The following is a 13,026-nucleotide window of genomic DNA, read 5'->3' as shown; positions in this document are numbered from 1 at the left end:
CTCATCTCTCCAGAGGGTGGGGGAGGGGGCTCTAATAGCAAAAGCAGTTCACTCTTTGTTAAGTCAACAAATCCATGTTTAACCCTCCTCTTGAGGCGTCAAAAGGTTATCCGACACTTACTCTTCGCATGTCAGCAGAAGGGACATTTCATGGTCCATTCAATAAAGTCATAAAAATGCTAGGTCACCGCTTGAAACAAAAAAGTTTTTCAATTGCTCCGTCAGACCATGTCCTCAGAAAATGTCTAAAATCTTGCCCTGGCGCCATTGACCTTTGACCTGTGACTCCAATTTCGGCCACCAGTGATGGCTTTTCCTACCATGATGCTATACACGACTATCACGAGCCTAGGTCGAGTCGTTTAGCATTTGTGCCGCCAATTCTGCATTTCCTCCCTATACCTTAAGTTAAGGACGTGAATGTTCCCCCTTCTTTTACACCTCCTTGACCTTTGACCGTTTGACCCCCAGCGTTCGACATCCCAAACTCTTTTGACGATCTCCCCCAACGACCCGAATATCGTGACCGTACGTCGACGCGGTTAAGATTTGTGCCCAACTGTTGACGGACGCGACGACGACGGACGCGACGGACGACGACGATCAAGAGATTCTACAAGCTGCATCTGACTATGTCAGATATGAGCTTAAAATTAAATTAAATTAAAGTGCCTAGTAGTCATATCATATCGAACCTTTCTGCCTTCTGCGGAAACATGCGAAGCACGTAATATTACGTGCTACGCAGCCAAGTGGTTAATCAGTCGCCCGACCTACCAGCCATTCAGATCTATCTATATTCTAACTTTGCTGTCCGTCATCATCAACCAGTAGTTCCTCATAGCATACAATAAAACATTTGTGGTGTGTGCGTGCGTTGCGTGCATGTGTCTGTATTTCACTGGTGGTGCTGCCAAACAAATGGTTAATGTGTGACGTGTAAGCATGATTGTACATATAATTTGTATTGGACATCTCACCAAAAAAAACCAAACATGTGCAACAAACTAAAACTCTCCATATCACACCTACACATAACCAACCTACTGTCTACTGCATACTGGTAACACTATGCATGCACAGTCACTAAGCCCGCGCGTAGGCGCGGGTTCTCAGCTAGTATCCACAATCATTATTCCTGGACCTGTTAAAGAGCATAGATACTGCGGCCTGCCTGATGATGATGCTGATGCGAGAATGTGGCGGCATCTACATAGCGTAGTGCGCTGGGTGGTTGGTTAGGGCGGGGCGTTGGCAACCCGTTAGCACTGGACTAATGTTATATAAGCTGTGATACTTAGTAAAGAAATGGGGCCAAAGAATAAAAAATAATTCCTAAATTTATTCTCAAATTGCTCGTAGAATGCAGCGCAAAAGTCTCACATCAGTTCAAAATTTTCCAGAGTGGGAGGGCGGGATGCCCCGGCGACCAACTTAGGCACGCGTGCCTTCGCACGCCCTGCTTCATCAAATATTAACTCCGCCGCCGCTCCTGAACCTGAATCCACCCTGAGTCAGCATTATTTCGAGCTAGAAAAATCAACTTAAAGACTCAATCAGACGTTACTGGCAGTTGCTGACCCTCATAGCACGTAATTTACTAATTATATCATCGATAATCACTTTTCGCACACACTCCTCTATTCTGCTCGATTATAAAAAAAAACATCACGTCTGACTAACACCTACACTAACGGTGATTAAGAAAGACCAATACGTAATTTATTGTTATTATACCCCCCCCGCCAACGATAATTTGCTAGATGCTATGCAAGACAGGTAGGCATCAAGCACACAACACACACACATACACACACACACACACACACACACACACACACACACACACACACACACACACACACACACACACACGCATGAATGAGAATGAGAGAGGGGGACGACATTGCTATTGACTGATTGACAAGAATTGCTTAATTCTAATGTTGTACCTTCTGCCTCTGGAGATAGTTCTGTCTCTGTGATGGATACGTTGTCAGAAACATTCGCAACTTTGAGTAATGCTGTCCGCTTATATTTCATGTAGACGATGCCAACAATTCTAACATGTATGACCTGTTACCCCTTAAGAGCCGCGCGGCCGTTGTATGTGGCGGACAGCAAGGGGAAGGGCAGGCGCGATAGCGAGCGACTGCATCAGCCGTGATTCAGGCCTTGCTGTGCTTTTTGCCCGCAGGCCCTAGCTTCGCTCCCCCCCCCTGCTCTAGCTCGTCAGGAAGCGGGAGAAGGGACAGATCGCACATTGCGCCACATTTTGCGCACATGATTTCTCTTGCACACATTCCTGCACATTCGCGTGTTTAGTATAACTATTTTTACACATTTTGATACTTTGCAGCAGCTTTTGCATGCCACAGTTGCCGCCCCATGCTTACCCATCCGACATTCGCTGTTTTTAGTAGACATTTCGTGTTTGATAACATCTTTTACAATTTGATACATTGCGGCAGTTATTGATGCACATTGCCCGCACATTCGTACCATTCGCGCATATTCGCTGTTGAGTGCACCCATTCCGCCTGTTTGTACCAACATTTTTTACACATTTTGATACATTTGCGCATTATTGGATGCACATTGCGCCACATTCTTACAATTGCCGCGCACATTTCGCTGTTTAGCTAGCCAATTCGCTGTTTAGTAGCACATTTCGCTGTTTAGTATAACTTCTTACACAATTTGAGACGTTGTAGCATGTTATTGCATGCCACATTGCGCCCATTCTTTACCCATTCGCGCACCATTCCGCTGTTTAGTAGCACAGTTCGCTTTTAAAAATGTAGGCAGTAATGTGTCTCCAGGGATCGAGGTTCTCTGGGCCAGGCACTCTTACGTGGTACGACTAGCATATCGGCAATAGGCTGTTGCAGTGTTGTAGTTGCCGCCAGCCGAGATGCGTTTTCACTTCCTGCGTAGTGTTCATAAACAACGATCGCTGGCCTGGACTGCTAATGTTTGCCAGAGGGAACCTAGTGAATTTGCATGTGCTCGTGTTGGATAGTGAGTAGTGACTCGGGTACGCAGATTCCAGTTCTGCATTGTCTCTAGGAAAGAAGCTTGACCATGTATCATCTGTCCGGGTTTTGGTGTCTGTGTATGTAAGCCGGGTGTTGCCGCGCCATATGGCTGGTGTGTCGAGTGGAAGGATAGGAAGTCGACTTGCTAGCCTGATCGCGTTGATTTTTCCAGATAAGGCCTGCGGTTGACAACTGCGTTCCTGCAGGAGGGCCATCTGTTAGCGTCTGCGATTAGTTGGTAACACTCAGTTTGCTGCGTATTTTCCGATTACGAAGCGCGCTGCTCGTCTTCTGCACGTTCTCCAGGCGAGGAGATATCACTTCTGTGTGTGTGGATCCCAGACCTACCTGCATACCTCGAGGCTTGGCTCACGTATGCTTATGTACTGCCATCTCTTTGACAGGCTTCTGGAGCATCTAACAAGGTTCCTGCGATGATATTAGGGCCCGGGGTGCCGAAATTTGTTTTCCCACGAGAGGTTCCGGACCCACACAGTTAGTGTTTATGCGTTCGGGCTTCGGGTTCGGGTTAGGTTTAGGTTAGGCGTTAGGTTATAAATTATTAATTTGCTCGAGGAACTCGACGTGAATGGATGTGCGCGATTGGCTGGTGGTCGGAACTCAAGTTGGGCACGAAAATTTCGCTGCCCGGCCGTCGCCTTCCTTTGATACATCATTTTGATACATTGTAGCAGTTATTGATGCACATTGCGCCAATTTCGTTAACCCATTCCGTGCACATTTCGCCTGTGTAGTAAACACATTCCGCTGTCTAGTTAATATTTGTACACATTTTGCATAATTGCGGCAGTTATTGATAGCGCATTGCACCACCTTCTTATCCATTTCGCGCACATTCTGCTGTTTAGTAGCACTATTCGCTGTTTAGCTAGACACATTCCGCTGTTTTACTATTAACATTCTTTTACAACATTATGATACATTGCGGCAGTTATTGCATGACACATTGCGCCACATTCTGCATCATTCTGCACGTTTCCGACACTGCCACATTTGCCCGCACATTCGCGCAGCATTCTTGCACATTTCCGCGCCACATTCATTGCACATTTCGCGCACATTGCTTGCACATCGCTGCATGCACATTGCTTGCATTGCTTGCACATCGCTGCACATTTCGCGGTTTAGCTAGCACATTTTTCTGTTTTTTAGGTAGGACCCGTTATCCGGTGGTGTAGCTCCCAAGAAACGCGGGCCTGCGAGGGTTATGTCAGAGCAATATAAATCAACTGTTGATTTATATCCTCTTGGTTACTGGTCATGCCTAGGGTTCACATGTCACAAATTACACGAGGAATATAGAACAGTAGTACACATCATTAGTAGTAGTAGAGGTACATGTATGGAGTATATTGTAGGTCTATTGTATAAAAATACTGTATTATATGATAGTCGACCTCGCCTATGTCGAATCCACGAGACGCTGAGGAAAGCTTTGACTTGCGGATGTCCACGTTCCGCTGGACAAGTAACTGCGACTTAAGTAACTGCATGTTTCTCTTGCATCGCCCTGTGGTACGCGTGCCTAAACATGTAATTGTGTAAATATTGATGTTTTCAATTACCACTTCCACGCTAGTGTTGTCTTTATCGGCAATGTGTGTATCATGTGTTTGGTTTAGATTAATGCAAGTCAGAGAATTAAACACTTACGGTGTAAATAATAGACGTATAAAGAAAACACCACGTAAATGTACGTCAGCTAAAATGAGCGTACTTTCTCGCTTGTGCGCTAACCTTCAGGATTGCTTTTTTTTTCTACAATGAAAGTGTCAATGACACTGTAGTTCACCACAAAAACGGCCACAAATGAACCGTGAGCTGAAAAGAAGTCAGTTTTAATTGGACAACCATCGAATGTAGCATTATAGAAACGAAGAGTATATATGGAGAACTCCCATTATATACTCTTGATAATTATATGCTGTAATTATTTTTATGTGAAAATAATAAATAAATATTATATATATAAAATTATAAAATAATGTAGGAAAGCGCAGGTGTAAGAAAGCGCAGCTTCTCTACACCTGGGCGTCTCACCCGCGGCTTCTCTTACACCTAGGCCTCTCCATACGTGGGCGCACTTTGCTAATTTCCGGGGTCTTGATTCAGCCTCGCCGCCGCTCGGTGGAGGCCACAATATTAACACAGTAATACGTGCTCGGGCGATGCTCGGCCCAATTAGCCTAGATTAACTTTATGGGCTTGTTACAAGCAAATTCGCAGAGAACAACGCGACTCGGCTCTCATCCCTTCCGCAACACGCGTCCAGTTTTTCCCCCGCTCCTGATCCTATGCCTTTATACTTTTCCTTTGCCATCTTCCCTCCTACCTTTCAACTGTCCACCTTCACCCCTGCCGAACTACTGTCGCCGATCCACGCTCTTACGGTACGAGGGTACTTGCATATTCGGCTTACGATTCTGATGGTGGATGGAGATATCGTGTAGTTCGTAGATGTGTGTATTGTGTCTCGATTGAGCTGAAATAGACGCACGCAGGAGAGCTTTCATAATACTGTGTTTCGTGTTATCTATCTGCGTTACCTATCCTGTGCACTCTAGGTATCGACGCAACCTGTTGACTACCCCTATAAGAAACGGCTGCCACTAGCGCACTCACTAAACCGGCTAGATTGCGCTGCACGTGACCAGCGGTTTTGTTGCGGTAGTGCAATACTTTGTGCTGGTAGATAGCCACGTTTCTCAGTATCGGTATGAGTATCTAGTATCTCCGTAGTATCGCTTAGAATATTGTATAAACCAAAATGAATCACAATTTGTGACGGTAGGCGGCCCGCGGGCTAGATGGCGCTATACCCGCTTTGCATGTTTCTTTAGCATAATCTTTATATCATAATAATAATCAATATAATAATAATAGTATAAAATCATAATATCTTCATAGCAGGAATTGTGCCATTAAAGACTGTCAATAAAATTCTTTAAAACGGAACCAGACGAGTGTGGACACCACAGACTGTTTGTTTATCTGTCGTGTCTAGTATAATATGCTATATAATTGCCAAACCCTACCTAATTTGCATAATATCAAAACCCCTAGCCCTTAATTCATTCAGCATACCAAAAATGAGCAAAAATCCAGTTGAACCTGAACTGACTTATGGGCAATTCCATTTTTTGCCAAAAAATCGCCGTGGCTCGAAAATACGTCGACTGGCGTGCTCCAAAATAGGACGTTTAATATGGGAGCATAGCAGTAACAACTATACCCAATTTCAAACATGTGGGTCAAACCGTTCCTGAGTTATCGTTGACCATAGCCAAATGTTGACGGACGGACGGACGGATGGACGGACGTACGACGGACGACGACCCATGGCAATAGCTCAGCTTGACGATGTCAAGGTTAGCTAAAAATGACCAACCGGTCGCTGTGGCTACGCCACCTGACGAAATGTCACAACTACACGACAAGACCAATTTTACTTCTTATACTGTAATACTTTCATACTTTAATGCTGGGTCGGATGAGTAAGCTAGCTTTATGGCTTTTTTGTACCCCTCTATATGATATCAAACATAGCAGTGTCTCGGGCGGTCTTTTGACCCCTCAAGATAACAATAAACCACCAAATAAAGAACCAAATAAACAGTGGAGGATATGGCTCCCTAGTAGAGGTATATCAAAGTACCATAGAAATACCACCGCTGTTATATATGGATGATCTACTGGGAATAGGGAATCTAAACATGGTACAGAAAATTATGGAAGCCCTGAAACGATATCCGACTTTTTGAGTTTCCGAGTTTTCGAGTTTTCGAGTTTCGGAGTTGCTAAGTTTCTTCTGCGCGTACACCAACACCAGAAGCAGAAACAATAGAACACTAATAATAGAACATATATAAAATATGGATACAATAAAATATATGAAAAGGCATGCGCAGATGAAACTCAGAAACTCGGAAAAGAAACTCGGAAACTCAGAAACTCGAAAACTCGAAAACTCAACAAGTTGTATGTCATTTCAGGGCTGAAGCGCCTAAAGCAGAGACAATAGAACACTAATAATAGAACACATATAAAATATGGATATAATAAAATATATGAAAAGGCAAGCGCAGATGAAACTTAGAAACTCGGAAACTCAGAAACTCGTAAACTCGAAAACTCAGAAATCAGAATAACTCAAAAAGTCGGATGTCGTTTCAGGGCTTCCATATATTATGCCGCCAACATGCCAACATTCACTTTCAAAAACAGCATGCTGTTCGTACACTTCGGAATTGGTCCAAGGGTATCAAAGGTCATATTTCTTCTACGGATACAATCCCTGTCTGCCTGTCTGCCCGCATGCCTGCCCGCCCTGCATACCTTCCTGCCCGCTTGCCTGCCTGCCTGCTCACCAGCCTGCCTGCCTGCCCGCGAATTTTTTTTTCCTACACGTTATATCCATTGGGCGTGATATACGCATATCAACTTCCGCATCAGACTTTCCGTATATCAAGGAATGGTGCAAAAATCCTAGCCCTAACCCTAACCCTAACCCCAACCCGAACAATAACAATAAACCGAATCTGCTTATATACTATCTAAGGTATCCCAAACACTATCTATGGTGTGGTCAAATCAAAGCAGCCAATCAGAGGAGCCCAATGGATATAACGTGTAGGAAAAAAAATTCGCTGCCCGCCTTCTGCCTGCCTCCCTGCCCGCCTACCAGCCTGCCTCCCTGCCCACTTGCCTGCCTCCCTGCCCGCCTGCCTGCATGCCTGCTCACCAGCCTGCCTGCCTGTCCGCCCACCTGCCTGCCTGCCTGCCTGCTCACCAGCCTGCCTGCCTGCCGCTCACCTAGTCCTGCCTTGCATGCCTACATGCCTGCCCCTCACCCAAGGCCTGACCCTGCATGCCCTGCCTCACCAGCCTGCCTGCCTTGCCTGACTCACCAGGTCCTTGCCTGCCTGCACTGCTCACAGCCTTAACCTGCCTGCCTGCTCACCTGCCTGGCCTGCCTGCCTGCCTCACCAAGCCCTGCCTTCCTGTCACCAGCCCTAGCCCTGCGCCTGCTGCCTGCCTGGCCTGCCCGCCTGCTCACCAAGCCTGCTCCTGCTCACCAGCCTGCCTGCCTGCTCACCAGCCTGGCCTACCTGCCTCGCCTGCCTAACGCTGCTCACCAGCCTGCCTGCCTGCCGCTCACCAGCCTGCCTGCCTGCGCTGCCACCAGCCTGCCCTGCCCTGCCTGCCTGCTCACCAGCCTAGCCTGGCCTGCTGCTCACCAGCCTGCTGCCTGCCTGCTCACAGCCTGCCTGCCTGCGCTGCCTCACCAAGCCAGCCTGACCTGCATCTTGCCCTCACCAGCCTGCCGCCTGCCCTGCCTGCCTCACCAGCCTGCCTGCCCTGCCTGCTGCACCAGCCTCTCGCCTGACCCTGCTCACCCAGCCTGCCTGCCTGCTCAGCCTGCCTGCCGGCCTGCTCACCAGCCTGCCTGCCTGCCCTGCCTCACCAGCCTGCCAGCCTGCCTGCTCACCAGCCTGACCTGCCATGCCTCACCAGACCTGCCTCGCTCTGGCCCTGCCTCCACCTGCCTGCCTGACTCACAGCCTGCCTGCCTCACCAGCCTCCGCATGCCTGCCTGCTCACCAGCCTAGCCTTGCGCTCGCTCACCAGCCCTCTGCCTGCTCGCCTGCCTCCTGGCCTCGCTGCTCCACAGCCTTGCCTGCCTGCGCTGCCTCACCAGCCTGCCTGCCTGCTCAGCCAGCGCTGCCTGCCTCACCAGCCCATGCCTCCGCCGCCTGCTCACCAGCCTGGCCTGCCCTTGCCTGCCCCTCACCAGCCAGCCGCCTGCCTGCTGCCTGCTCACCCAGCCTGGCTGCCTGCCTGCCTCAACCAGCCTAGACCTGACCTGCCTGCTGCTCACCAGCCTGCCCACTGCCCTGCTCACCAGCACCGCCTGCCTACCATGCCTCGCTCACCAGCTGCCTACCCGCGCTGCCTTGCCTGCCTTCCTGCTGTTGCCCGCCGCCTGCCTGGCCTGTTCAATGATTTTGTTGTCTGTTACTTAGTTGATAAAATGGAAAAAAGATGCTTGTTACCTTCGCCAGGGGCTTGGCGGATGTTGTTTTTCACCCGGCGTGTAGTTCTTATTGGTTTGTGTGGTTTGTGGGTTGTGTTACAAGCCTAACTGAAAAAGTTATGAACGGGATTGTCATAAAATTTTCAGCGAAACGTTCAGAATGGGCTAACTTACAGAATTTGATGAGATTTTTGCGTCGCGGATTCTGATCCAATTAATTAATTAAAACTAATTAATTAAATAATAAAATTTCCAGGATAGGTCAGAACATGGCGGGCTCAACTTAGAATTGATTACTTCTTGGTGTGATCCCGGATCCAATTAATTCATTTAAGTTAAATTAATTATTTAATAAATTTTTCCACTTAATTAATAAAAATTTCCAGTGAGAGAATTCAGCTGCCTTGGCCTTGGCTATCCTGCCTTTTAGCTATAGGGATACATGTTTATAAAGGACCCATGGAATGATTTCAGTACTAATTATGCCAATAACGTAAAGATGCATGTGTGAACAACTTTCGAGTTTACCTAGTAGCTATTTGTACACATGAGAATTAAGACATTCTAAAACTATTTTAAGTCCATCATTTATTGAAAGGTTTCCTTAATATTTTTCATCCTCACCAAAGTTGTACTGTAATTGTCATCATGAACATCTGACGTCTCCATCACCATTTTCTCATTGCATCATTCACACACATGCAGTTACATCTTATTCTCAATTATATACTTAATAAAGCAACGAACATTCAATAATTAAATAGCATTCATTAATAAACATAACATTGTTTGAATGCATACTATTTCAGTTATTAGTATTTTGATTACAATATATGTCCATACTATGCCAGCTAAAATACCATTTACACATGAAACAGGAATACCGCATATATTTTTTATTATTTATATCAAATAGTACTTTCATTGATTTCATTCAAATTGAAGGTTTTCATAGATATTAATAATAAGAAATAATACAATGTATTTAGAGGTTAACATTCCTCCTTGTTTATATAAATGTAGTTAGATGTGCATTAAACATGAATCAATATATATGCTTTGCAAGTTAATTACATGTATGCCTTAGTGTGCATTTCTGTTGTATTAGAATCAAGAAATCCAGGGAGCAAAAAGACATCCATAAATAAATGATATGACCGAGACTGACTGAACTGACTGCAGTTAACTGACTGACCGAGAAGAACCGACACTGCATATCTACCTAAAATACCCTACAATGAATATCATACACACGTAAAAATCCAAAAAATAAAAAGCACAGGCAGATAGTCGATCGGTTCAGTACAGAAAACAAACGCACGCACGATTTTACATTGCTTTTGTATAGCATTCATGCATACTATGTAGTAGTATACTGCAAGTGCGTACGAGCGAAAGCGCGATCCAACTTTTCAGCTATGTACAAATGACCTATGACCCGATGACATCATAGGACGCCAGTGCGTAACTACGAACTGGCTTATTAACTGTTTAATCGGTAGAATGTCAGTCCCATCACTCATGATTGCATGCACATCGCCTTTCAGGATTTCTTCTCTTATACAAGCCGGAGTGTACGTCACTGGAGTCTACTGGAGAGAGTGCACCAGTCCTGTATCCACACGTTTAATGTCTGACGAATTAGCTGTTTAACCCGTCCATCACATCACTCACGATTGATTGAACATGGCCTTTCTTCGGTGCGACTGCGTGCGCATGTGTTTCGAGAGAGCGGCCGAGGATAAGCCGCTGAAAGAGCAGATGTCACACGCGTACGGTTTCTCGCCTGTGTGCGAGAGAAAGTGCACCTTGAGGTCGCTGGCGCTCATACACCTGTATTCACGTCATGTGTCGCACGCTTATCCCGTGTGCGTGCGCACGTGGCTCTTGAGATCCCGCAGCCGATAACTCCTGTACTCGCATACATCGCACGCGTACGGTTTCTCTCCCGTGTGCGTTAGCGCGTGCTTCTTCAGGTTGCCGCGGGAGCAAGTCCTGTACTCGCACGCATCACACGCGTACGGTTTCTCTCCCGTGTGCGTGAGAAAGTGCGTCTTGAGGCTGCCGGAGGTGGTGTAGGCAGAGCCGCATTTGTCGCACGCGTACGGTTTATCTCCCGTGTGCGTGCGCGCGTGGATCTTGAGGCTGCTGGAGGTGGTGCAGGTGTAACCGCATGTATCGCACGCGTACGGTTTCTCTCCCGTGTGCGTTAGCGCGTGCCTCTTCAGGGTGCTGATGGAGCAAGTCCTGTACTCGCATGCGTCACACGCGTAGGGTTTCTCTCCCGTGTGCGTGCGCGCGTGGATCTTGAGATACGGCAGGTCAGCACTCCTGAACTCGCATACATCGCACGCATACGGTTTCTCTCCCGTGTGCGTTAGCGCGTGCCTCTTCAGGTTGCCGCGGAGGCAAGTTATGTACTCGCACTCGTCACACGCGTAAGGTTTCTGGCCCGTGTGCGTGAGAAAGTGCTGCTTCAGGCTGCCGGAGGTGGTGTAGACGGAGCCGCATATGTCGCACGCGTACGGTTTCTCTCCCGTGTGCGTGAGAAAGTGCGTCTTGAGGCTGCTGGAGGTGGTGTAGGCGGAGCCGCATATGTCGCACGCGTACGGTTTCTCTCCCGTGTGCGTGCGTGCGTGCATCTGGAGATTCGCAGGCCGAGAACACCTGTACTCGCATACATCACACGCGTACGGTTTCTCTCCCGTGTGCGTGCGCGCGTGCATCTGGAGATTCGCAGGCCGAGAACACCTGTACTCGCATACATCACACGCGTACGGTTTCTCTCCCGTGTGCGTGCGCGCGTGCCTGTTCAGGCTGTTGCGGGAGCAAGTCCTGTACTCGCACGCGTCACACGCGTAACGTTTCTGGCCCGTGTGCGTGAGAAAGTGCGTCTTGAGGCTGCCGGAGGAGTTGTAGGCGGAGCCACATACATCGCACGCGTACGGTTTCTCTCCCGTGTGCGTGCGCGCGTGATCACGCGTACGGTTTCTCTCCCGTGTGCGTGCGCGCGTGGGTCTGGAGATGTGTCAGCGTAGAACTCCTGTACTCGCATACATCACACGCGTACGGTTTCTCTCCCGTGTGCGTGCGCGCGTGGTTCTTGAGATGCGCCAGCAGAGAACTCCTGTACTCGCATACATCGCACGCATACGGTTTCTCTCCCGTGTGCGTGCGCGCGTGCTCCTTCAACCGTTGACTCTGGGAGCATCGATAACTGCACGTGTCACACGCGTACGGTTTCAGAGAAGAAGAAGCAGAAGGAAGAGAAGGTTCCATCGAGCGGGCGGTGATCGAGATCTCTATTTCTCACCGATACAGGTTCCTCTCTCACTTTCCTCCTCGATGCAAGTTCCTCTCTTACTTTCCTCCCCGATGCAGGTTCTTCTCTCACTTTCCTCCCCGGTGCAGGTTCCTCTCTCACTTTCCTCCCCGATGCAGGTTCCTCTCCCACTTTCCTCGCCGATGCAGGTTCCTCTCCCACTTTCCTCCCTGATGCAGGTTCCTCTCCCACTTTCCTCCCTGTTTCAGGTTCCTCTCTCACTTTCCTCCCCGATGCAAGTTCCTCTCTTGGTCGTCCGCTTTCCTGCGGACAGAAAATATACACGGATCTACACGAGTTAAGCAATTTCTCATTATGCTTGGAAAAATAATTAAACAAGTGGAAATCCGTGGATCCGCAGAAAATTCTCACGTATGTATATAGGCAATCGTTGTTGCAAGAAAGGCATCCGTAAAAACACTGCTACGTAATAACGCTAAACAAACCTGACAATAAAACACGCACAAAACACACACAGACTGGTAGTGGTGGTGATCGATTATAATCGAAAGTCAGTCGTTTGCAGCAACCGACTAAGCGCTCGATTATGCAAATTAATAATCGATTATCAAAATTGTTATTTTTTCAATTTAATAAAATTTGCAAAAATT

The 13,026-nt window shown here is 47.6% G+C and overlaps 1 protein-coding gene across 1 annotated transcript; it reads right to left on the bottom strand.

Annotated features, from left to right (window-relative positions):
* Positions 1-10,348: 10,348 nt before the first annotated feature.
* On the bottom strand, positions 10,349-12,391 carry LOC106818560 (zinc finger protein 433-like). The gene is made up of 2 exons (XM_014823259.1): positions 12,194-12,391; positions 10,349-12,069 (listed from the first exon to the last, which is right to left on the bottom strand). Exons 1-2 carry the CDS (start codon positions 12,370-12,372, stop codon positions 10,953-10,955), a joined length of 1,296 nt encoding a protein of 431 aa, XP_014678745.1. The 5' UTR covers positions 12,373-12,391; the 3' UTR covers positions 10,349-10,952.
* Between the last annotated feature and the right edge of the window lie 635 nt (positions 12,392-13,026).

The sequence above is a fragment of the Priapulus caudatus genome, unplaced genomic scaffold (assembly GCF_000485595.1).
Source record: "Priapulus caudatus unplaced genomic scaffold, Priapulus_caudatus-5.0.1 Scaffold2330, whole genome shotgun sequence".
NCBI lineage: Eukaryota > Metazoa > Priapulida > Priapulimorpha > Priapulimorphida > Priapulidae > Priapulus > Priapulus caudatus.
Note: the sequence above shows the minus strand (reverse complement) of the source record. Positions and strands in the feature narration are given on the sequence as shown.

What these genes read in the sequence shown, in the direction of transcription:
- LOC106818560 (XM_014823259.1), bottom strand. Translation starts at nt 12,372, where the DNA reads ATGGAACCTTCTCTTCCTTCTGCTTCTTCTTCTCTGAAACCGTACGCG. An exon ending in CTGCTGGCGCATCTCAAGAA is followed by an intron (nt 12,070 to 12,193) that starts CCACGCGCGCAC and finishes CCGTACGCGTGA; the next exon opens with TCACGCGCGCACGCACACGG.